The sequence below is a fragment of the Amblyraja radiata genome, chromosome 5, assembly GCF_010909765.2.
Source record: "Amblyraja radiata isolate CabotCenter1 chromosome 5, sAmbRad1.1.pri, whole genome shotgun sequence".
In the NCBI taxonomy this organism is placed as follows: domain Eukaryota; kingdom Metazoa; phylum Chordata; class Chondrichthyes; order Rajiformes; family Rajidae; genus Amblyraja; species Amblyraja radiata.
Window position 1 is genome coordinate 15,825,544 of NC_045960.1, and position 25,994 is coordinate 15,851,537.

The 25,994-nt window shown below is 54.9% G+C and overlaps 1 protein-coding gene across 2 annotated transcripts; it reads left to right on the top strand.

Moving 5' to 3' along the window:
• Window positions 1–327: 327 nt before the first annotated feature.
• LOC116973020 (calpain-1 catalytic subunit-like) lies at window positions 328–25,759 on the top strand. Of its 2 annotated transcripts, none has more exons than XM_033020656.1 (21): window positions 328–420; window positions 1,056–1,305; window positions 1,851–1,920; window positions 7,105–7,223; window positions 7,931–8,064; window positions 9,078–9,246; window positions 9,588–9,671; window positions 9,834–9,919; window positions 10,398–10,469; window positions 10,946–11,106; window positions 15,199–15,380; window positions 20,188–20,399; window positions 20,570–20,609; window positions 20,847–20,912; window positions 21,926–21,983; window positions 22,324–22,388; window positions 22,729–22,797; window positions 23,034–23,112; window positions 23,226–23,339; window positions 24,861–24,916; window positions 25,299–25,759. In XM_033020656.1, the coding sequence occupies exons 2-21, from the start codon at window positions 1,066–1,068 to the stop codon at window positions 25,323–25,325; spliced, it is 2,103 nt and encodes a 700-aa protein (XP_032876547.1). In that variant the 5' UTR covers window positions 328–420; window positions 1,056–1,065; the 3' UTR covers window positions 25,326–25,759. The 2 variants fall into 2 exon arrangements, with proteins under 2 accessions (XP_032876547.1, XP_032876548.1); XM_033020657.1 differs by having other exon boundaries at window positions 365–420; window positions 1,061–1,305.
• Window positions 25,760–25,994: the final 235 nt, after the last annotated feature.

Below are 25,994 nucleotides of genomic sequence, written 5' to 3' on the forward strand. Positions count from 1 at the left end.
AGAGAGGGGTGAATGAATGGCTTGATTTATTCAGATATTTATACATAAGGGGAGAATAAAACGAAAATCACCAAGAGACATAAGGAAATGTAGTCGAGGGTGAATGAAATGTTGTGATAGAGACTGAAGGGTGAATGACACTGAAATAGTTTAGAGAAGCACTGATCTGGAGTCTAGTGAGAGATGGAGATTTATATCCCCAGCGAGGCGCAGCGTGGGAACCAGACCCGGGGATGGGGGAGACCCGGTGGGGGAGACCCGGGGGAGGGGGGAGACCCGGGGGGGCTGGGCTGGGCTGGGCTGGGCCGGGCCGGGCTGGGCGGTCCCTCTCTCCGCCTCCCCCCGGCCATCAGTCCGTCCAGCCCCGCCCCAGCTCCAGCTCCAGCTCCGGCCGCAGTCCGCACTCCGCTCCCAGCCGCGGTAGGACCGCTCTCTCCCCGCCGGCCCGGCCCCGGGAGTGGGGGGAGTGGAGGGGGATGGAGGGGAGGGGAGGGGGGTCGCGGATCCTGCCCGGGGAGACGGTGCCGGTCCAGACGCGATGGGAGGGAGGGTGCGGTCAGCAAGGCCGGTGGAGGGGGATGAGATCGGAGGGGAGGGGGTTTGGCAGAGGGGTGGGGGGGTAGATTGGGGTGGGGGGGATTGATGAGAGGGAGTGGGGAGGGGAGGGGGTGAAGAGGTCGGGAGGGAAGAGACAGTATGTAACGGGTGGAGGAGGGATGGAGAGGGGAGTAGAGGCGGGGTGGGGGGGGTATGGGGGTGTGTGGGAGGGTGAGGAGGGGGGGAATAGTGGAGGGGGTTGTATTTACCAGACCCCCCCCCCCCCCCATCATCAGCTGAGGGATAGCCTGGGACATGGATGGGGTGGGGTCGAAGGGAGGAGTGGTGGTCTCTGGGCGATAGGGAGGGAGGGGGGTTGGTGGTAAAGGTTCAGGTTGGGGGGAGATCAGGGATCAGATGGATGGGGGGGGGGTCAGGGTTAAGTTTTGGGGAGCTGTGACTGTGTGTGACTTGTAATGCCCATCCCGCGCCCTCTGACCTGCGACCCGTGCCCACAGGTGGGGTGTCATGTTTATGGGGGTGTCCGGCCGTGTCCAACGCGAGCGACTGAGGCAGGAGGGGATGGGCAGCCATGGGCAGGCGGTGGCCTTCCTGCGCCAGGACTTTCAGGGACTGCGGGAGGAGTGCCAGCAGGATGGAGCCCTGTTCCTGGACCCCCAGTTCCCTGCCGCCCCCACCTCCATCGGCTACAAGGAGCTGGGTCCACACACTGACAAGGCCCAGGGCATCGAGTGGAAGAGGCCTGGCGTAAGCACACCCCCACCCCTGACCCCCACGCCCTGATCCCCACCCTTGACCCCCCCATGCCGTGACCCACCCGACCTCTAATCCCCCACCCCTGACCCCCCCACACCGTGACCCACCCGAACTCTGATCCCCCACGCCAGGACCCCCCACCCCTGACCCCCCACGCCGGGACCCCCACGCCGTGACCCACCCGACCCTCCCGACCCCCGAGCCGTGACCCACCTCCAACCCTGACCCCGACACCCTCGCCATGACCAACCCCCGACCCCTGCACCGTGACTGACCATCGACCCCAACCCCAGCACTGTGACATATGACCCAAACCCTGGCACAGTGACCTCTAACCCCACAACCCTGACCCTGGCTCTGTGGCTTCCAACCCCAGCACCCAGTACCCCTACCCTGCTGTAACCCCCCTCCTCCCCCCAAGCCCAATTAGCCCATGATTGTGACCCCCCCCCCCACGACTGCTCCTCTGACCCCCTTGAACTGCCCCCCTCCCCTCTCTTGCTGACCCCTCTGCCCCCTCATCTATCTCTCTGCAGGAGTTGGTGTCGGACCCCCAGTTCACCGTGGGAGGGGCAACACGGACTGATGTGTGTCAGGGAGCTCTGGGTGAGTCTCCCCTCCCCCAACGACCCCCACTCCCACCTCTCTCTCTCTCTCTCTCCCCCCCCTCCCTCCCTCCACTGACCCTCTCCCCATCTCATGCCCCTCACGCTCTCCTTCCTCCTCCCACCCCTCCAACTCTCTGCTTGCTTTCTCTCCCTCCCTCCCTCCCTCCCTCCAACTCGACATTATGATTAAATTGGTCAGCTGGTGATGACATTGGAATTTGCTGGAACAATGGCAGGCAGAGTTTCATTCAGATAAGTGCAAGATGTTGCATTTCAGTGGGACAGAGCAGGGAGAGGGTTCACCAGATTACAGCTGCACAACAGGAAAGGAAGAGGGGTTTCCCCCCATTCCCTCCCCCACCCCCTCCCCCCCCCCCCCCCCAACTCTTGACATTATAACATTAAGTTGGTGGAACAGTGTTCTTTCTTCTCCCCTCCCCCTCCCTCTATCTCTATCTCTATCTCTCTGTATTGCTCTCTCCCATCTCTCGCTATTTTTCTCCCTCTTTATTTCCCTCTCTCACTCTATCAAACTCTATTCTCTCTCTCTGTCTCTCTCTCTGTCTCTCTCTCTCTCTGTCTCTCTCTGTCTCTCTCTGTCTCTCTCTGTCTCTCTCTGTCTCTCTCTGTCTCTCTCTGTCTGTCTCTCTCGCTCTCTGTCTCTGTCTCTCTCGGTCTCTGTCTCTCTCTGTCTCTGTCTCTCTCTGTCTCTGTCTCTCTCTGTCACTGTCTCTCTCTGTCTCTCTCTGTCTCTCTGTCTGTCTCTCTCTGTCTCTCTGTCTCGCTGTCTCGCTGTCTCTCTCTGTCTCTCTCTGTCTCTCTCTGTCTCTCTCTGTCTCTCTCTGTCTCTCTCTGTCTCTCTCTCTCTCTCATCCTCCCCTCCCCCATGCTCCAGCTCAGTGCTGTGGGCAAGCTGCCCAGCAGTGTGCAGCAGGGAGTGCCTGAGCCACTGGCTCACAGCCGCACTGAGCTGAGCTGAGCTGACGCCGACAGCCATCACTGGGGCTGCCCCAGGACAGGCCGTCAGTGCCAGCGGAGCGGGACAGGGAGCCCCCACCCAGGGGTGCGCGGGGGGGGGGGGGGGGGTGGTCGGGGGGTAAGCACAGAGACTGTACCCCAACCTAACCCTCTGTACTGACACCCCAACCCACCCACCCTGACACAACAGATCACCCAGAACAGCACAGGGACTGGGTGTCGGTGCTGGAGGGAATCACAGAGACAGGGAGGGGCTTATAGTGACAGGATGGGGTTTCATGTGTTACAATTATACAGCATTGAAACAGGCCCTTCGGCCCAACTTGTCTATACTGACCATGATGCCCCATCTACACTAGTCCCACCTACCCATGTTTGGCCTTTAGCCCTCAAAACCTGTCCTATCCACATACCTGTCCAAATGTCATTTCAATGTTGTGAAAGTACCTGCCTGTGAAATGTATCTCTGAAGTCAAAAGTATACTAAAGGAAGGAAGCTTCCTCAGGCATTATTCAGAGGGTCTCGCAAGGGACAGGGCATTGGGAAGGACAAGATGAAGTGTCAGTGGGCAAGCCTCTGACAACAGTTCTATTAGCTTTAAACTAGTTCTGGATAAAGACATTGCATGGGATCCAGGGAGAGCGAGTGGACTATAGAGAATTGGCTTCATGGAAGGAAGGTTGTGATGGTGGAAGGTTGTGTTTTGGTCTGGAGGCCCGTGACTAGCGGTGTGCCTCAGGGATCGGTGCTGGGGCCCATTGCTGTTTGTGATTCATAATCAACGATTTGGATGAGAACGTACAAGGCATGATTAATAAGTTTGCAGATGACAATAGGTGCAGTGGGCCATTCGGCCCTTCGAGCCAGCACCGCCATTCAATGTGATCATAGCTGATCATCCCCAATCAGTAGCCCGTTCCTGCCTTCTCCCCATTTCCCCATGACTCCGCTATCTTTACGAGCCCTATCTAGCTCTCTCTTGAAAGCATCCAGAGAACCTGCCTCCACCGCTGAGGCAGAGAATTCCACAGACTCACAACTCTCTGTGAGAAAAAGTGTTTCCTCATCTCCGTTCTAAATGGCTTACCCCTTATTCTTAAACTGTGGCCCCTGGTTCTGGACTCCCCCAACATCTGGAACATGTTTCCTGCCTCTAGCATGTCCAAACCCTTAATAATCTTATATGTTTCAATAAGAATCCTTTCATCCTTCTAAATGATACAAAAATGAGTGGTAGCATAGATAGGGAAGATGTTTGTCAAAAATTACAGCAGGCTCTTGATCATGGGGATATGGGGAGAAGGCAGGAATGGGGTACTAATTGGGGATGATCTGCCATGATCACATTGAATGGTGGTTCTGGCTCGAAGGGCCGAATGGCCTACTCCTGCACCTATTGTCTATTGTCTATTGATCAGCTGGGCAAATGGACTGAGGTACGTTTAATGGTGTTTACTGCAGATAAGTGTGAGAGGTTGTATTTTGGGAAGTCAAACCAGGGCTATGAATGGCAGGGCTCTGGGGAGTGTTGTAGAGCAAAGGGATCTAGGAGTGTAGATACATAGTCCCCTGAAAGTGGTCAAAAAGGCTTTTGGTACATTGGCCTTCATCGGTCAGGGTATTGAGTATAAAAGTTGGGATGCTATGTTACAGTTGTACAAGGCCGCATCTGCAGTATTATGTTCAATTTTAGTCACCCTGCTGTTGGAAGGATGTTAAGTTGGAAAGAGTGCAGAGAAGATTTACGAGGATGTTGCCAGGGCTAGAGGGTCTGACCTATAGGGAGAGGTTGGGCGGGCTGGGATCCTATTCCTTGGAGCACAGGAGGCTGATGGGTGATCTCATACATGTGTATTAAATCATGAGGGAAATAAATCAAGTTAATGCACGTTTTTTTACCCAGAGTAGGGGAATCATGAACCAGAGGACATGGATATAGGGTGAGAGGGGAAAAACGTAATAGTAACCTGAGGGATAACTTTAGAGGGCAGTGGGTGTATGGAACAAGCTGTCAGAGGAGGTAGTTGAGGCAGGTACTATAACGACATTGAAAAGACATTGGACAGGCACATGAATAGGAACGATTTAGAGGAATATGGGCCAAACATGGGCAGGTGGGACTAGCATAGATGGGTCATCTTGATCGGCGTGGACAAGTTGGGCTGAAGGGCCTGTCTCTGTGCTGGATGATTCTAAGGCTTGTCGTTCCCACATGAAGCCATTTTGACTGCCCCGAACAAATCACTGCTTTTCCAAACACACACATCTTTGTCAACATCCCTCCTCTCCCTCAAACACCTGGGATAGATTCCACCAGATCCTGGGGTGTATTTTTCAAGGCACCCAACTCCTGTTTCATCTCAACTGCACATTAGTAAAGCCCATGGGTGGGGAACCTGCGGCCTTAAGCTCGCATGCGGCCTTCTAAGCCATTAAGTGCGGCCTTTTGAATTAATCCAAATTTTGTAGAACAAATCTTTTTATTATTATTATTAATATGTTTTTGTTCGTCTTTTATTATTTTTATTTTAATCTTAAAATGAACGTATTTAAAATATCAAAGAGTGAATGAAGATTCAACGAAATAATCCTCCCCGACTGACGGCCACAATTAAAATATTAGTAAGTCATGAGGGCTATTTTAACAAAATAATGTACATTTTGAAGTATATCTGATTGAAGTTTCTTGGATGTGGCCTTATTAGATTACAGCTAACTTAATGCGGCATTCCAACATGAAAAGGTTCCCCACCCCTGGTATAGACCCTCACTGATAACTGTCCTCCACATCATTCTCCTTGGTGAAAAAGCATGCAAAGTATTCGTTTAATAGCTCGTCCCCATCCACAGACTCCAGGAGTGCACCATCTTTTACGCTGGTGTGTCCAAAACTTGCTTTTAAACTTTGAATAAAAGGCTGTGTGACTTTCTTCCAGCCCTGCCCATTCACCGTTGTAAACTTCCTTGTAATTCCCCACTGGCCTTGTCTAATTAAAGTTTCCAGTACCTGATGCCTGCTTCTGTTTCCTTGACCATTGTTATCCAAGGCCATGCCTCATAAATATTTCCCTGACTAAGCCTCTGGCACTGAGCCAAGTCCCAGTCAATATTCGGCAAATTGAAGTCACCCATAATGACAATTCATCTCTGGATGAGGGGATTGAAGGCTTTGTGGCCAAGTTTGCGGATGATACGAAAATAGATGGAGGGGCAGGTAGTGTAGAGAAAGCAGGGACTCTGCAGAAGGACTTGGACAGGTTGGCAGAGAAGTGGCAGATAGAAAATGCTACCAAATGTGGTTTCATGCATTTTGGTCGTAGGAATAAAGGCGTAGACTATTTTCGAAATGGGGAAAGAATCCAGAAATCGAAGGTGTAAAGGGAGTGCTGGTGCAGGATTCTCATAAAGTCAATCTGCAAGTCCAATCAATAGTAAAGAAAGCAAACACAATTTATCTCGAGAGGGCTTGTGTACACTAAATCAAGGATGTAATGTTGAGGCTCGATAAGGCGCTGGTAAGGCTGCATTTGGAGTATTTTGGGCACCTTATCTGAGGAAGGATGTGCTGGCTCTGGAGAGGGTCCAGAGGAGGCTTACAAGAATGATCCCAGGAATGAGTAGGTTAGCGTATGGTGTGCATTTGTCACACTGGGCCTGTACTCGCTGGAGTTTAGAAAAACGAGGGGGGACCTCATTGAAACATACAGAATAGTGAAAGGCTTGGATAGTGTGGATGTGGAGAGGATGTTTCCACTAGTGGGAGAGTCTAAGACTAGAGATGATAGCCTTAGAATTAAAGGACGTTCTTTTAGGAAGGAGATGAGGAATTTCTTTAGTCAGAGGGTGGTGAACTGTGGAATGCTTTTCCACAGAAGGCTGTGGAAAAGATGGATCAGCCATGATTGAATTGCGGTGTAAACATGATGGGCCGAATGGCCTAATTCTGCTCCTATCAATTATGACCTTATGAATCCTGTGGCCTTGGCAGCTCTCCGTAATGGAGGGGGTCACAGGGACGCGGAGGGGTGCAGAGAACGGAGGGGGTCACAGGGACAGGAAGGGTTTAGGGTTGGGGCTGAAGAGGGTTAGAGAGGCAGGGATGGGTGCAGGGGTTAGGGGGGATGGTCCCTGCGTTGGGGGGGGAGGTGGTGGGGATGAACGGTCAGTCCCAAGTGGTGGTCTGAGGCCACTCCCTCTCCCCAGGTGACTGCTGGCTCCTGGCTGCCATCGCCTCGCTGACCCTGAACGAGGAGCTGATGCAGAGGGTGGTGCCACCCGGGCAAGACTTCAACACTCAATACAGTGGCATCTTCCACTTCCAGGTACCCCCACACTGGGCAAAGGGGGGGGGGGGCTGGGGAGACAGCGGGGAGGGACCTGAGTGGTACAGGGGGAGGGGAGAGAGAAGGGGGGTGCAGGGGGAGTGGTCTAGGGTGTGGGGGGAGGGTGAGGGGAAGGGAGTGGCCATGGGACTAGCTGGTGGGGGGGGGGGGGGGGAGTATGGAACCCTCCCTCCTGCATCAGGCAGGGCAGGGTATCGAGGGAGGGAGTGATTTTTTAGTGAAAACAGTTTTTTGCATGTCGGTAGTTTACTGGAAGTTGTATGAGCCTTTAATGATGCTTTGTAAAGAAGAGCAACCAGGCCAGAGGTCAGTACTGACAATACGGGAGCTGGTTACTGGTGAATAGCGAACTTATCATGGATGCATCTGCAAAAACCTTCCAGCATGGAAGCTGAAGTTGCAAATGTACTAGAAGGCACATGGGTGGGTAAAAATGGATCATGACATATGTTACATTTATTAAATCACCATCAGGGGAATAGATATGGTGAATGCAGTCTTTTACACTGAGTTGGAAAGGAGAGGGGGAGGGAGGAGGGCTGGGGGGTGTGGATTGTGAGGTGGGGCGGGGGGAGGACAGAGGAGGAGGAGTGGGGGAGGGAGGAGAGGAGGAAGGGTGAGTGGGGTACGCTGTTGATGAGGGGGTGCGTGTGGACTGACGTGTGTTCTTGCCCCCCCCCCCCCAGTTCTGGCAGTTTGGGGAGTGGGTGGATGTGGTGATTGACGACCGGCTGCCGAGCCGGGACGGGGAGCTGCTCTTCGTCCACTCGGCCGAGCGCGGAGAGTTCTGGAGCGCCCTGTTGGAGAAAGCCTACGCCAAGTCAGTGACCCCACCACGACCTCCGGCCCCTGACCTTCCACCCCCGACCTGTCACCCTCGACCTGCGCCCATCCACCTGTGTCCCCCGACCTCCTGCTCGCCGATGTGTGACCCTTACCTTGCCTGACCAGGGCCTTATAAACCTCAGCATTTCCAGTCCACCCCAAATAAACGCTGACATTACATTTGCCTTCCTTAGCACCGGCTCAACCTGGAGATTGGCCTTTGGGGTCAGCGCCACCACTCCCATCCCCTTGCACCTCTGAACCCGCCTGTCGCCACGGCAATACGACCCCTCACCCCGGCAACACGACCCCTCACCCCGGCAACACGACCCCACACCCCGGCAACACGACCCTTCACCCCAGCAACATGACCCCTCACCCCGGCAACACGACCCCACACCCCGGCAACACGACCCCTCACCCCGGCAACACGACCCCTCACCCCGGCAACACGACCCCTCACCCCCGCAACACGACCCCTCACCCCGGTAACTCCTCCCCTCACCCCGGCAACACGACCCTTACCCCGGTAACACGACCCTTACCCCGGTAACACGACCCCTCACCCCGGTAACTCCTCCCCTCACCCCGGTAACCCCTCCCCTCACCCCGGCAACACGACCCCTCACCCCGGTAACACGACCCCTCACCCCGGCAACACGACCCCTCACCCCGGCAACACGACCCCTCACCCCGGCAACACGACACCTCACCCCGGCAACACGACCCCTCACCCCGGCAACACGACCCCTCACCCCGGCAACACGACCCCTCACCCCGGCAACACGACCCCTCACCCCGGCAACATGACCCCTCACCCCGGCAACATGACCCCTCACCCCCGCAACATGACCCCTCACCCCAGTAACCCCTCCCCTCACCCCGGCAACATGACCCCTCACCATGGTAACCCCTCCCTTCGCTCCAGTAGTGTTGCCTCCGTAACACCGCCCCCCCTCTCTCTCTCTCTCTCTCTCCCCCCCTCTCTCTCTCTCCCTCTGTCGGCAGGTTGAACGGGTCGTACGAGGCTCTGTCGGGGGGCTCCACCACCGAGGGGTTCGAAGACTTCACGGGCGGGGTGGCCGAGTTGTACGAGCTGAAGAACTCCCCCCGAAACCTCTACACAGTAATGCGCAAGGCCCTGGAGCGAGGCTCCCTGCTCGGCTGCTCCATTGACGTGAGACCCTCCCCCCTCCCCCCCCACCCCCACAGGACACCCCCACCCTCCTGCTGGGACCACCCCCCCCGGACCACCCCCCACCAGGGTCACCCCTCCTCTTCCCCCCACCTTCCTCCCAGCCGGCATGCCCCCCCACCAGATGACCTCTCACCCTGGGACCCCCTGACCCGGGGTCACCCCGCCCCCGCGATATGGATCCCATGACAGTTTCCAACCACCCCCAGTCTACACCCCCTTCCATCATTGACCCCTAACCCTTCCCCGTCATTGACCCCTAACCCTTCCCCATGACTGACCCTCGACCCCAGTGGGACTCTAACTTTCTCTCATGTTCACAGATCACCAGTGCCTTCGACATGGAGGCCGTGACCTTTAAGAAACTGGTCAAAGGTCATGCCTACTCAGTGACAGGGGTCAAGGAGGTGAGTGGGCCATGGGGGGCGGCGTTGCATGGTGTCCTCTCTCCCCCCTTCCTTCACCCCCTTCTCCTTCACCCCCTTCTCCCTCATCCCTCTCTCTCCCTGAGCCCCCTCTCCCTCTCCCCCCCATGACCTCTGCCTGACTGGGTGACGTGTGCCCCACAGGTCAACTACCGGGGCAGGGTGGAGCGGCTGATCCGGATCAGGAACCCATGGGGTCAGGTGGAGTGGACGGGGGCCTGGAGCGACAGGTGGGTGGGTCTGGGGGTCAGGTGTCAGGGGTCATGGCGGCAGCATGGGGTCGGCGGTCACGGTGGATCCGTTCGGACTAAACGGATTGATCGTGCAGATTGGAGCAGGAGGGAAGGGTCGGGGTGGGGGGGGGATTGTATTGAAGGGGGGGGGGTTGGCCAGAGGGGGTCGGGGTCAGGTTAGGGGAGGTCAGGACAGGTAGTCAAGAGGGGTCGGGTTGGGGGCTTTGGGGTTGTAGTTTGTGGGCATGGGGAGGGGTCGGGAGGGGGGGTTGGTTGTGGGGAGTTGTGGGGAGGGGTGAGGTGGGGATGGGTTGGGGGTGGGGATGGGTTGGGGGTGGGGATGGGTTGGGGGTGGGGTTGAAGGAGAGGGTGGGGTTTGGGATTGGAAAAGTTGGGGAGGGTTGGGTTGGGGAGGGGGAGGGGAGTAGAGGTGCGGTTGCCGTGCCCCCATTGAGCAGCTGCCCCTGGTCCACAGTTCGTCGGAATGGGATGCGATCGACCCGGAGGAGAGGGAGGGAATGGTGCAGATGGAGGATGGGGAGTTCTGGTGAGTGGGGGGGGGAGGGGTGTGTGCGGGGGGGGCCGGAGCAGGATGGGTGAGGTGGTGTGGGAGGAGGGGTGGGGGAGGGTCAGTACCAGGGGAGGGGCCGATCCGTGCTGGCGGGGGGTGATGGTGGGGGGTTGGGGGGGTGGAGTAGTTATTGAAGAGAGAGTGGAGGGGTGGGTGAGGTCAGAGACTGAGTGGGCTCGGGGTGGGGTTCGGGACTGATGCATTGAAGCTCAGAGGTGGGGGTCAGTAACATAGGTCGGGGGGGTCAGTGTGGGTGCAGGGATCGGGTGGGGTGAGTGTGGGTGCAGGGATCGGGGTGGGGTCAGTGTGGGTGCAGGGATTGGGGTGGGGGTCAGTAACAGAGGTCGGGGTGGGGTCAGTGTGGATGCAGGGATTGGGGTGGGGGTCAGTGTCAGGGGTGGGTGCAGGCTCTGCGTGCTTCTCTGACTAGGTCACTCCCTCTGCACCCCCAGGATGTCGTGGGGAGAGTTCCTGCGGCAGTTCTCGCGGCTGGAGATCTGTAACCTGGGCCCAGAGACGCTGCAGGACGATCGGCACCTCAAGTGGCAGAGCACCACCTTCCGCGGCTCCTGGAGGCGGGGCAGCACCGCAGGGGGCTGTCGCAACCACCCCGGTGAGGCCACCACCACCTCTCACCCCCAACCCCAACCCCCCACCTCTGACGCATCACCCTTTGACCCCAATCCTCCGACTTCTGACCGCCAACTCCAACCCTTTGACCCCCGACCCTGACCCTTCACCCCAAGCCCTCTGACCCCGAACCTCTGGACTCCCGGCTCCAACCGACCTCTGACTACGACCCAACCCTGTGAACACTGACCCCGATGCAACCCTCTGAGCCCATGAGCTCTCACTGCTGCCCCCAACCCACCTCTCTCCCATAGAAACATAGAAAATAGGTGCAGGAGTAGGCCATTCGGCCCTTTGAGCCTGCACCGCCATTCAAAATGATCATGGCTGATCATCCAACTCGGTCTCCCATCCCTGCCTTCTCTCCATACCCCCTGATCCATTTAGCCACAAGGGCCACATCTAACTCCCTCTTAAATATAGCCAATGAACTGGCCTCAACTACCTTCTGTGGCAGAGAATTCCACAGATTCACCACTCTCTGTGTAAAAAATGATTTTCTCATCTCGGTCCTATAAGACTTCCCTCTTATCCTTAAACTGTGACCCTTAGTTCTGGACTTCCCCAACATCGGGAACAATCTTCCTGCATCTAGCCTGTCCAACCACTTAAGAAGTTTCTATAAGATCCCCCCACAATCTTCTGAATTCTAGCGAGTACAAGCCGAGTCTATCCAGTCTTTCTTCATATGAAAGTCCTGCCATCCCAGGAATCAGTCTGGTGAACCTTCTCTGTACTCCCTCTATGGCAAGAATGTATTTCCTCAGATTAGAAGACCAAAACTGTACGCAATACTCCAGGTGTGGTCTCACCAAGACCCTGTACAACTGCAGTAGAACCTCCCTGCTCCTATACTCAAATCCTTTTGCTATGAATGCTAACATACCATTTGCTTTCTTCACTGCCTGCTGCACCTGCATGCCTACTTTCAATGACTGGTGTACCATGACACCCAGGTCTCGTTGCATCTCCCCTTTTCCTAATCGGCCACCATTTAGATAATAGTCTACTTTCCTGTTTTTGCCACCAAAGTGGATAACCTCACATTTATCCACATTATACTGCATCTGCCATGCATTTGCCCACTCACCCAACCTATCCAAGTCACCTTGTAGCCTCCTAGCATCCTCCTCACAGCTAACACTGCCCCCCAGCTTCGTGTCATCCGCAAACTTGGAGATGTTGCATTCAATTCCCTCGTCCAGATCATTAATATATATTGTAAATAGCTGGGGTCCCAGCACTGAGCCTTGCGGTACCCCACTAGTCACTGCCTGCCATTGTGAAAAGGACCCGTTTACTCCTACTCTTTGCTTCCTGTTTGCCAGCCAGTTCTCTATCCACATCAATACTGAACCCCCAATACCGTGTGCTTTAAGTTTGTATACTAATCTCTTATGTGGGACCTTGTCGAAAGCCATCTGAAAGTCCAGATATAACACATCCACGGGTTCTCCCTTATCCACTCTACTAGTTACATCCTCGAAAAATTCTATAATATTAATAATAATAATAATAATAATAATAATAAACTTCATTACAGACTCAAGGTCCAGACAAGGGGCAACATTACATTAAAAATGCATTGCATATCAAATATCATAAATATATATAAAATCATGGTATATCACATAAAAACATCATAATTTATATTTAACAAAAACCTCCAATACTTAAGTTAAAAATCCAGATTAAAAGATGATCAATGTCCTACAATGAGACAACGATACCAGTGTCTCCACAACTGGGATACGTAGCGTGTAGTGCTAACCCTTATGTTTGTCAAGGCCACAATAAGCACATTTTTAGAGTCAAATGAATTTATACATGTGGTGTCTTAGGATAGCGTCTAAAGTACTGACTCCTGCAGCCACAAACGTATTACTGGCACTACACCATCTAGGTTGCCTTAGCAGTGTTCTCATGGCATCGTTATATGCCACCTTTAGTCTCTGCATACTTGTATTTAAATAGTTCGACCACAGGTGTGCAGTGTAGAGGGGTGTGCAGTATGCTCTAAATAGCGACATCTTCACCACATCTGCACACGCACCACATTTACGCAAGAGGATATTTGCCTGTACATACAGCATGCGTCGTTGCCTATAAATATCCTCATCATCTGTCATTTGTTCTGTAATAATGTGCCCTAGATATTTTATCTTATTACAGACACTAGGATTGTTGTCAGACAATTTAAAAACAGGATATTTTAGGCATTTATCCTCTTTGGTTCTACAGACCATAACAGCACTCTTACTAGCATTATATTTAATGTCATGTTCCACACCATACACGGAACATATAGTAAGGAGTTGCTGGAGACCAGCGCTAGATGGACTAAAGTCCACAAGATCATCTGCATACATAATATGGTTCACTAAAATATTACCAATCACGCACCCAGTGTTACAGGCTTTCAATTGTTTAGACAGATCATCAATATATAGATTAAAAAGGACTGGGGACAAATTCCCCCTTGTCTAACACCATTGCTAACCCCAAATGGGGCTGAGACCCTATTGCCCCATTTTATTTGCATAGTATGGTGGGCAAACCAGTAGGCCAGAATTCTAACAATGTGTTCAGGCACCCCTCTTTGACTCATTTTACCAAACAGCTTTCTGTGATTAACACAGTCAACGGCTTTGGAAGCATCAATTAAGCACCTAAGGATTGAAGAGTTTTTGTTTACAATCTCCTTTAGGGCATATATGCATAAGTCAGTGCCATGTTTAGCTTTAAAGCCAAACTGGTTATCTGTGGAGTTAACAAACTCATTTATTCTATCCAGCAGAACTCTTTCTAAAACTTTTGACAATATGCTGGCTAAAACTATGGGCCTGTATTTATTTAGGCTGCCTACTTTACCAGCTTTGTCCTTAATGACCGGCACTAACAGGACAGACAACATTGAGTCTAGTAACAAGCCATGAATCATAAAGCCAGTAAAACAAATAGCTAGGAGAGGAGCTATCCTCATACTCGCATACTTAAGATGTTCAGCAGAAATATGATCCAAGCCAATTGCTTTGTTGTTGGACAGCTTGTTCATGGCATGATACACCTCATGTGACATAATCACCATCGAGTCATTACTCTCAATATTTTCCACCCTATACGTCACCTTGGACACAGTTGAATATAAGATTCGTCAGACATGATTTACCTTTCATAAATCCATGCTGACTTTGTCCAATGAATTCACCACTTTCCAAATGTGCTGCTATCCCATCTTTAATAACTGACTCCAGAATTTTCCCCACCACCGACGTTAGACTAACTGGTCTGTAATTCCCCGTTTTCTCTCTCCCTCCCTTTTTAAAAAGTGGGGTTACATTAGCTACCCTCCAATCCTCAGGAACTACTCCAGAATCTAAAGAGTTTTGAAAAATTATCACTAATGCATCCACTATTTCTGCGACTACTTCCTTAAGTACTCTGGGATGCAACTTATCTGGCCCTGGGGATTTATCGGCCTTTAATCCATTCAATCTACCTAACACCACTTCCCGGCTAGCCTGGATTTCACTCAGTTCCTCCATCTCATTTGACCCCCGGTCCCTTGCTATTTCCGGCAGATTATTTATGTCTTCCTTAGGGAAGACAGAACCAAAGTAGTTATTCAATTGGTCTGCCATGTCCTTGTTCCCCATGATCAATTCGCCTGTTTCTGACTGCAAGGGACCTACATTTGATTTAACTAATCTTTTCCTCTTCACATATCTATAAAAACTTTTGCAGTCAGTTTTTACGTGCCCTGCCAGCTTTCTTTCATAATCTACTTTCCCTTTCCTAATTAAGCCTTTTGTCCTCCTCTGCTGGACTCTGAATTTCTCCCAGTCCTCTGGTAGGCTGCTTTTTCCGGCTAATTTGTACGGTTCATCTTTTGTTTTGATACTATCCCTGATTTCCCTTGTTATCCATGGATGCACTACCTTCCCTGATTTATTCTTTTGCTAAACTGGGATGAACAATTGTTGTAGTTCATCCATGCAGTTTCTATCCATCCACCCATCCACTCTCTCCCCCGGCCCATCCTCTGACAGTCTCCCCGTGTTCTCTCTCCCCGCAGCCACGTTCTGGATCAACCCGCAGTTCCGGCTGACCCTGTGCGAGGAGGACGATGACCCCGACGACCCAGAGCAGTCGTGCAGCTTCCTGTGCGCCCTGATGCAGAAGGACCGGCGCAGGGCCCGGCGCAAGGGCGGGGACATGCACACCATCGGCTTCGCCCTCTACCCCCTGCCCGAGGAGGTAACCACGGCAACCGCTGCACCCTGAGCCCCCCGACCCTTTACCCCCTGGCCTTCTACCCCCAACCCCACGACGTAGCCTGACCCCCACCCTGACCCCTCGACCCCAACCCTCACCCCCGGACCCCTCCACCCCCAGCCCTCGACCCGCTGCCCAATGAGGTAACCACGGCAACCGACGCACCCCGGCCCCTCCTGCACCTCCCCCCACCTCTCCCCCTGAACACCCGGCCCCTACCCTTTCCCAACCAGGTAACCGTGGCAACCTGGCCTACCCTGACCCTGAAGCCTCCACCATTAATCTCCCTGACACCACTCCTGAACATGACCCCACCTCCTCCCTCCACCCACATCAGACTCCCTGGTGCCCCCTCCCGGCCCTCAGAACCTCCCTCTGAACCACCACCACCCGTCCCCCCTGGACACCCCCTCTCCCCTCTCCCATCGCCCCAGACCAGCCCTGTGGTTTTGCACCGTTTCATAAGTTCTAGGAGCAGAATTAGGCCATTCGGCCCATCAAGTCTACTCCGCCATTCAATCATGGCTGATCTATCTCTCCCTCCTAACCCCATTCTCCTGCCTTCTCCCCATCACCCCTGACACCCGTACTAATCAAGAATCTATCTGTCCCTGCCTCCAAAAATATCCACTCACTTGGTCTCCACAGCCTTCTGTGGCAACGCCAGTTACTTCCCAGCTGTTATCAGGCAACTAAACCAACCTCTCACCAGCTAGAGAGCGTTCCTGACTCCCACCTACCTCGTTGGAGACCCTGGGACTACCTTTAATCGGACTTTCCTGGACTTTATCTCACACTGAACATTATTCCTGTTATGATATATCTGTAAACTGTGGGCGGCTTGATGGAATCATGTATAGTCTTTTTGCTGACTTGATAGCACGCAACTAAAATATTTTCACTTCATTCACCTCAGCACACAGGACAGTAATGAACTAAACTAAGCTACCCCCCTGCTCTCTGGCGACCCCCCCCCACTGTCCTGATCTACCCGACCTGGTGTGTGTGTACATAGAAAATAGGTGCAGGAGTAGGCCATTCGGCCCTTTGAGCCTGCACTGCCATTCAATATGATCATGGCTGATCATCCAACTCAGTATCCCATCCCTGCCTTCTCTCCATACCCCCCTGATCCCTTTAGCCACAAGGGCCACATCTAACTCCCTCTTAAATATAGCCAATGAACTGGCCTCAACTACCTTCTGTGGCAGAGAATTCCACAGATTCACCACTCTCTGTGTGAAAAATGTTTTTCTCATCTCGGTCCTAAAAGATTTCCCCTTTATCCTTAAACTGTGACCCCTTGTTCTGGACTTCCCCAACATCGGGAATAATCTTCCTGCATCTAGCCTGTCCAACCCCTTAAGAATTTTGTAAGTTTCTATAAGATCCCCCCTCAATCTTCTAAATTCTAGCGAGTACAAGCCGAGTCTATCCAGTCTTTCTTCATATGAAAGTACAGAATAGTAAAACCTGCAGCGGGGCCAGGCTGGGGGATGAAGCAGTAATTGATAACAGACCAGAGAGGCAATGACTGCCAGAGCCCATTAGATCAACACGTGATGTTTACAACCTCACTCTGTGCACTTGGGGACAACTCAGTCACTGCTCCAGCCAACTGCTGTAAAACACCCAACTCCAAACTTGATTTTCTACTCACGAGTTCCATCTGGGTAAATTCAGAAAAGCAAAATAAAGACTGGGGTTGCCAGAGGAATCGAAGTTCTCCCCTCAGCCTACTGAGGTCTGCATAAACAATCTCTCCCCTTCCCCTCCCTCCCTCTCTCCCCATCTCCTCCCGTCCTCCCTCTCTCCCCTACCTCTCTCTCCCACCCTTCTCTCCCCCACCTATCTCTCCCCCATCCCTCTCTCCCCCACCGCTCTCTCCCCATCCCTCTCTCCCCCACCCCTCTCTCCCCCATCCCTCTCTCCCACCCTGCTCTCCCCCACCCTTCTCTCCCCCACCCCTCTCTCCCCCATCCCTCTCTCCCCCACCTATCTCTCCCCCATCCTTCTCCCCCACCCCTCTCTCTCCCCCATCCCTCTCTCCCACACCCCTCTCTCCCCCACCCCTCTCTCCTCCCTCCTTCTCCCCCACCCTGCTCTCCCCCACCCTTCTCTCCACCCCCCTTCTCTCCCCCACCTCTCTCCCACCCTTCCCTTCCCCCTTCCCCAACCCCTCTCTCCCCCATGCCTCTCCCCCACCCCTGCTCTCCACCCATCCTTCTTCTCTCCCCCACCCTTCTCTCCTCTCCCCCAACCCTTCCGCGCTTCCCCACCCCTCTCTCCACCCCTCCTCTACCACCCCTCTCTCCCTTCCCTCCCCCACCCCTCTCGCCCCCATCCTTCTCTCCCCCACCCTCCCTTCCCTCCCCCACCCCTCTCTCCCCTCTCCCTTCTTTCCCAGTTGTTGGGACTTTACTGAGCACTGTATCCAGTGTGGGGAGGATTGTGTGTGTGTGTGTGTGGTTTTGGTCACCAGTATGGGGGCAGAGGAGGTTCCCTGGGGTGGGGAAGAAGTGTCAAAGAAGGCGTGGTGTGTAGGAGGCGAGGAACACATGCTGGTGTAGAAACAAAGACACAAATGCTGGAGAAACTCAGCAGGTCGGGCAGCATCGCACACAAAAGGACACAGAGATGCTGCCTGACCTGTTGGGTGTCTTTTTAGGGACCTGTGTGTGTTTTCAGGCAGGTGTGTGTTATTTCAGACAGGTGTGTGTTTTTTCAGACATTGTGTGTTTCAGGCAGGTGTGTGTTTTTAGGGAGGTGTGTGTTTTTTTAGGCATAGGGTATGTTTGCCTTCATTGGTCAGGGCAATGAGTATCAGTGTCAGGAAGTCATGATGCAACACTATAGGATTTACCCCATTTCTGGAGCATTGCGTGCAGTTCTGGTCACCCCATTACAGGAAGGATGTGGAGGCTTTGGAGAGGGTGAAGAGTAGGTTTACCAGAATGCTGCCTGGATCAGTTTTAGGTTTCCATTGTCACGTGTACCAATATGCAGCGCAATGCTTTGTTTTCCAATCTGATCAGATCAGATATACTTTACATAAATATAATCAAGTCAAACTCAGGTACAATAGGTAGAGTAAAGGGGAAGATACAGAGTGCAGAATATAGTTCTCAGCATTGTAGCGCACCAGTTCCACAGACAAAGTCCAATGTCCGCAATGGGGTAGAGGTGAATCGGACAGGATGGTATGAGAGGGTTTCAGCTCCAGGGAGAAGTTGAACAGACCTAGATTGTTTTCTCTGACATGCTGCAGGCTGACGGGAGACCTGATAGAAGTTATGGGAGGCACAGATAGGGTAGACAGTCAACATTTATTCCCCAGTGTAGAGATATCACACTCTAGAGGGCACAGCTATAAGCTGAGAGGGGCAACGTTTAAAGGCGATGTGCGGGGCAAGTTTTTTTTTTACACAGTGTTTGGAAGGCGCTGCCGGGGGTGATGGTGGAGGCAGATCCGATAGTGGCGAGTAAGGGGCTGTTGGATATGCAGGGAATGGAGGGATATGGATCACAAGCATCATTCTGTTTGAAACGTACAGAATAGTGAAAGGCTAGGATAGAGTGGGTGTGGAGAGGATGTTTCCACTCGTGGGAGAGTATCGGTCCACAGTCACAGCCTCAGAATTAACGGATGTTCATTTAGGAAGGAGATGAGGAGGAATTTCTTCAGTCAGATGGTGGTGAATCTGTGGAATTTATGCCACAGAGGGCTGTGGAGGCCAAGTCAGTGGATATTTTTAAGGCAGAGATAGATAGATTCTTGATTAGTACGGGTGTCAGAGGTTATGGGGTGAAGGTAGGAGAATGGGGTTAGGAGGGAGAGATAGATCAGCCATGATTGAATGGCAGAGTTGGCGATGGGCCGAATGGCCTAATTCTACTCCTATTCCTTCTGACTGAATGAACTTTTGATCATGTTGGGCAGGGACGTTGTAGGCCGAAGGGCCTGTGGCCGTGCTGTACTGTTGTATGTTGCCTGGATTGGGGTGGGGGGCTTTAGTAACGGGAGGGGTTGGACAGGCTGGGCTTGTTCTGCCTGTGTACACAGTAATCAAAGAGGGAGCGTTCCTCCCAGAGCAGGGGTATTATAATCGAGAGGGCAGAGGGTTGAGGAGGGAGGAAGGAGTTTGATATCTGTGGGGAGCGTTGATGTGGGGATGCGCTGCTGGAGGAGTGGGGGTGCGGGGGGGGGGGGGGGGGGTGGAGTTAGATGCAGGCAGTGAATAATTCAGACTGGGAAGGCCATGAAACCAGCGTGGGCCCACTGGGGCCAGTGTGGGTGGGCAGGGAGGGTAGCATGGCCTCCTGAGCTGCACACAATGTGACCCTGAGTGAAGCAGTGTAGGTGGGGTCTCTGCTGTAGGTACCCTCCCCCCACCACCACCTGATGGCTGCTGACTCTCCCCCCCATCCCAAGGGGAGGTGTGATGAGAAGATGTGCACCATCTCCAATCCCCTCTTCCCCTAGCTTGTGGATGGGGTGGGGGGAGGGGGGGGAGTGTGTATCGTCTGTCTCTGACCCCCTCTCTCTCTCTCCCCCCAGCTGAGTGGGGGTCTACAGGTCCACCTGTGTGGGGTGGGTAGGGGCGTGAGAGGGGGGGGGGATGTGGGAGGGGGATGTAGACCCCCCCCTCTCTCTCTTTCGCCCGCAGCTGAGTGGGAGTCCACAGGTCCACCTGTGTGGGGGTGGGGTGGGGGGGGGGGGGGGTGGGGGGGGGGTGTGGGAGGGGGATGTAGACAGTCTCTGACCCCCCTCTTTCTCTCTCGCCCCCAGCTGAGTGGGGGTCCGCAGGTCCACCTGCGCAAGGACTTCTTCTTGAGCCGATCGTCGTGCGCTCGCTCCGACTCCTTCATCAACATGCGTGAGGTGAGCTCCCGGCTCAGCCTGCCTCCCGGCGACTACATCATCGTCCCCTCCACCTTCGAGCCCAGCAACGAGGCTGACTTTGTGCTCAGGGTCTTCACCGAGAAACACACCGACTCACAGTGAGTGGGGACTGGGGGGGAGGGAGAGGGGCCGGGCTGGAGGAGATAGGATGGGGAGGGGGAGAGTGTGGGGGGTGAGGGGTCAGGCAGGGGGTGAGATGGGGAAGGGGTGGTTGTGGTGGTGGAGGGAGGGGGGGAGACGCTCTTCCTCACACTCTGGTTCTCTGCAGGGAGATGGACGACCCCATCGATGCCGAGCTGGAGGATGAGGCAAGGATCTGTCACCCGACCTCTGACCCCGCCCCCAACCTGCCGACCTCTGACCCCGCTCCCAACCTGCCGACCTCTGACCCCGCTCCCAACCTGCCGACCTCTGACCCCGCTCCCAACCCGCCGACCTAAGACCCCTCTCCCAACTTGCCGACCTCTGACCTCGCTCCCAACCCGCCGACCTCTGCCCCCTGCCCTGTGACCTGGTCACCCTGACCCCGGTCCCTGGTGTTGCAGGAGGAGATGAGCGAGGACGATGTGGAGGATGGATTCCGAGCCATGTTCAAGCAGCTGGCCGGGGAGGTGAGGGGGGGGGAGGGGCCGGGGAGGTGAGGGGGGGGGGGGAGGGGAGGGGAGGGGCAAGGGGGGGGTTGGGGGTTCGAGGGGAGGGAAGGGAAGGTGAAGGGGTCAATAAGGGGTGGGGATGGAGAAGTGAGGGGGGAGGGGATAGAAACATAGAAACATAGAAAATAGGTGCAGGAGGAGGCCATTCGGCCCTTCGAGCCAGCACCGCTATTCATTGTGATCATGGCTGATCGTCCCCTATCAATAACCCGTGCCTGCCTTCTCCCCATATCCCTTGACTCCACTAGCCCCTAGAGCTCTATCTAACTCTCTCTTAAATCCATCCAGTGACTTGGCCTCCACTGCCCTCTGTGTCAAAGAATTCCATAAATTCACACTCTCTGCGTGAAAATCTTTTTCTCACCTCAGTCTTAAATGACCTCCCCTTTATTCTAAGACTGTGGCCCCTGGTTCTGGACTCGCCCAACACTGGGAACATTTTTCCTGCATCTAACTTGTCCAGTCCTTTTATAATTGTATATGTTTATATAAGATCCCCCCTCATTCTTCTAAACTCCAGTGAATACAAGCCTAGTCTTTTCAATCTTTCCTCATATGACACTCCCGCCATCCCATGGATCAATCTCGTGAACCTATGCTGCACTGCCTCAATCACAAGGATGTCCTTCCACAAATTAGGAGACCAAAACTGTACACAATACTCCAGATGTGGTCTCAGCAGAACCCTATACAACTGCAGAAGGACCTTTTTACTCCTATACTGAAATCCTCGTGTTATGAAGGCCAACATTCCATTAGCTTTCTTCACTGCCTGCTGTACCTGCACGCCAACCTTCAGTGACCGGTGTGATGGAGACGATGGGGACTGAGAGGGTGGGGGAGGACTGGGGGAGAGGAGGGGGATGGGCTTGGTTGGGGATGAGGGGTAGTCTGGGCCTGACCCAGGGTGGGGGGGGGGGGGGGTTGGGGTTGCGACTGTCATGTCCCCACTGACCCTGTTTCCCCCCCAGGACATGGAGATCAGTGTGTTTGAGCTGCGCACCATCCTCAATCGCGTGCTGGCCAAACGTGAGTGGGGCAGGGGTCGGGGGTCATGGGGTTGGTAGGGGTCGGCAATGGGGGTAACAGTGACGCCAACACTTGCTGGGGGACCTGGCCCCAAGTCACGGTGAGGGGTCGGGGTCCTGGGAGCGAGTGACAAGGGTCACGGTGCCAGTGAGGGGTAGGGGTGACAGTCCTAGGGATGAGGGTCAGGGATCACATTGCTGGGGTGAGGATCAGGGGTCGATGCTGGGGGTGAGGATCAGGGGTCGATGCTGGGGGTGAGGGTCAGGGTAACATTGATGGGGGTGAGGGTCAGGGTAACATTGATGGGGGTGAGGGTGATGAGACTGACCTCTGCCCCCAGACCAGGACCTGCAGACGGACGGCTTCACCCTGGACTCGTGCCGAGGGATGATCAACCTCCTGGACGTATCCTTGGTTACCGTGCCGACCGCCCGACCTCTGACCTCCGCCCTGGTCAATGCCCGTCCCACCCTCAGTCACCTTGAGACCCCTTGATGTTGTCTCCCCATTCCCCTATTCCCTGTTTCCTCGTCCCCGGCTCCCCGTCCCCCCGTCCCCCTTTTCCCTGTTCCCCGTCCGCCTGCTCCCAATCTCCTCGTCCCCCCCGTTCCCCGTCTCCCTGTTTCCCCGTCACTCTGTGCCCTGTCGCCCCGCACCCCGGTCTCGTCCCCCATCCCCCATCCACCCCCTGCGCCCCTGCCCCTCGTGTATCAAGTGTATCAGGCCATTCCTTCACTGTGCTCAGAGAGACGGCAGCGGGCGGCTGGGTCTGCTTGAGTTCCAGCGGCTGTGGAACAAGATCCGGACCTGGCTGGTGAGTGGCAGCACCCCCACAAACACCCCACACCCCATTCTCACGCTCCCTCCTCTCTCATGCTCCCCTCTCGCTCCTCCTCTCTCTCCCTTACTCTCTATCCCTAGCTCCCTCCCTCTCTCTCTCCCTCTCCCTCTCTCTGTCTCTCCCTCTCTTTCCTCGCTCTCCCTCGCTCTGTCTCTCTCTCTCTCACTCTCTCTCTCCCCCCTCTCTCTCACACACTCTCTCGCTCACAGGGTATTTTCAGAAACTTTGATCTGGATAAGTCGGGCACCATGAACTCCTACGAGATGCGCCTCGCCCTCGAAACAGCAGGTGAGCTCACCCCCCCCCCTCCCCGACCGCAGTAACCTCCCTCCCCCGACCCACTATCCCCCACACTGACCCCTCTCTCTGTCTCTCTGTCTCTGTCTCTCTTCTCTGCCCAGGGTTTAAGATCAACAACCGCATACACCAGGCCATCGCCTCTCGTTATGCAGACGGTGAGGTGATCGACTTCGACAACTTCATCTCCTGTCTGGTCCGGCTCGCGGCTATGATCAGTAAGTGGCCTCCGACCCTCCTCCCTCCCTCTCTCCTCTCTCCTCTCCTCCCCCCATTGCCGCCCCCCCAGATGAGATAGAGGAGACATGAGCCTGGCAGCACTGATGTACAGAGGGATCTTGGCATCCAGGTCCACAGCTCCCTGATCGTGGCAACACAAGTAGACAGAGTGGTGAAGAAGGCGTACTTGCCTTCATTGGTCGGGGCAGTGAGTACAGAGTCAGCAAGTCCTGATGCATTTTTATAGACTGTGGTCAGGCCGCATTTAGACTATTGCGTGCAGTTCTCTTCACCCCATTACAGGAAGGATGCGGAGGTTTAGGAGAGGGTGCAGAGGAGGTTTCCATCTCACATCTGTGGTTGGAACTGGAGTGATATTGTCTGCAGAGTTGTGCGTGTATACGGCAGGGGATTGAGGGCACAGAGTCGATGTACCAACCGCTACAGATACACTGTAGAAGGCATCACAAGCTGCCTGCATCACAGCTTGCTTTGTCAACCAGGAGATTGTACAGAGTTGTGGATGTAGCCCAGTCCATCACACAGGTGGGGATCTCCTGCCATCGGCAGTCACTCGAAACCAGTATGGTTGTCCTCTCTACGGTCTAGGTGTTCCAGAGATGGGATTGGGGCTGTGGAGATAATTCTGCCGAGGGCTCTGTCTGATGGTAAACAAACTGCAGTCGGCTGGAAGAGAGGCTGGAGATCTTCTTCTTGCGTATGGCGTGCCCAGCCTAAAGTTGTAAGACAACTTGTTCTGTTTGATTCTCCGTTTGTGCAAGCCTGGTTGATTGCATCCGTCGAAACAAGGTGGACCAGGTGAAGGTTGCAACCTCCCAGCCCAGGCTGGAGTTTAGTTTGGTTTAGAGATACAGAGCAGAAACGAGCCCTCTGGCCCACCCAGTGCAGGTCGACCAGCGATCCCCGCACACTAACACGGCCCTACACACGCTAGGGACAATGTACATTCTATACCAAAGCCAATTAGCCCTCAAACCTGCACGTCTTTGGAGTGTGGGAGGAAACTGGAGCACCCGGTGAAAACCCACGCAGGTCACGGGGAGAACGTGCAAACTCTGTACAGACAGCACCCGTAGTCAGGATCGTGAGGCGGCCAGTCTACCGCTGTTGCCACCGTGCCGCAGTTGTAACGTGCGCCGTGACCAATCTCTCGACGGTCTACCTCAGTGACCACTGGTACAGGCACGCCCGAGGGTGGCACTGAAGGAACTAACGTGAGACGCAGCTCAAACACATGAATGCTCCAGCTGCCTGTTACACTGTCAGGCGTCTCGTGTGGCAGCTGCAATTCAATATAAATCACTTTGTGATGATATCTCTCTTCTTCTCTTCCTCCCTCACTCCCTCCATCCCTCCCCTCTCTCCCCTTCTCCATTTCCCCTTTTCTTGCTCTCTCCCCACCTCCCTCTCTCCCTCTCTCCCCCACATCTCTCTCTCCCCCTCTCTCCCCCACCTCTCCACCTCCCTCTCTCCCCCATCTCTCTCTCCCCCACCTGCAGGAGCATTCCGGTCTCTACAGCATGATGATGGGACCATGCAGATGAATCTGTCGGAGGTGAGCTTGGGGAGGGGGGGTGGCTGGAGACAGGGGCGAGAGGAGAGGGGGGAATGCAGGGAGGGTGCGAGGGGAGTGAGGGTCACGGGGGAGAAAACACACCCTTGGCTGGGCCCAAAGTGTGGGGAAGGACCATGTCTGGGGGTGGGGGAGAGGGGGGGAGGTGGTGGGGCATCCCTGTGATATGGATGCCCTTGTGGCCTGCCCTGGGATCTGTCTCGGCCTCTCCCCCAACTCTCACCCCTGCATTCTGATCCTTGCTCTCTCTGACCCCCACTCTCTCTCTCTCTCGCTCTCTGACCCCTGCTCTCTCTCTGACCCCCACTCTCTCTCTCTCTATCTCTGCCCCCTGCCCTCTGACCGCTGCCCTCTGTGTCCACAGTGGCTCAGTTTGACCATGTCGGGTTAGGACGGAGAGGCCGCTGTGCCAGAGCCTTGCTGCACCCTCGCCTGATGCTCCGGAACCTTCCACCGGCGACCCGCCGGCCCTCCGGAACCTTCTGCAAGCATGCAGATCCCTCCCTACATGGTGCACGGCTCAGAGGACCTGCCTTCCCCACAACCCCCCTAACCCTGACCCCCCACCCCTGACCCTTGCCCCTGACCCTTGCCCTGGTCGTGCCTGTTCTAGAGATGCTACTGGTGTCTAGCCCCCCCCCCCCCCCCCCCCGCAATATTAACCCCCCCCCCCCAACTGTGCCTGTCCCTGGATTATAACCACTAGGCCGCTACAGGTCGTGACCCTGGGGCAAATGCCCCCCCCTCCCCCAGGTTTGCTGCTGTGACTCTCCCCCACCCCCTCTACAGTGCCGATCATACAGCGGCTGCCTGAAGCTCCCCCTCACCCCCACCCTTCCCCCTCACCCCCACCCCCACCCTTCCCCCTCACCACCCCCTCACCCCCACTGCCCCCCACCCTTCCCCCTCACCCCCACCCTTCCCCCTCACCCCCACCCTTCCCCCTCACCCCCACCCCCACCCTTCCCCCTCACCCCCACTGCCCCTCACCCCACCCTTCCCCCTCACCCTCACTGCCCCCACCACCCCCTCACCCCCACTGCCCCCCACCCTTCCCCCT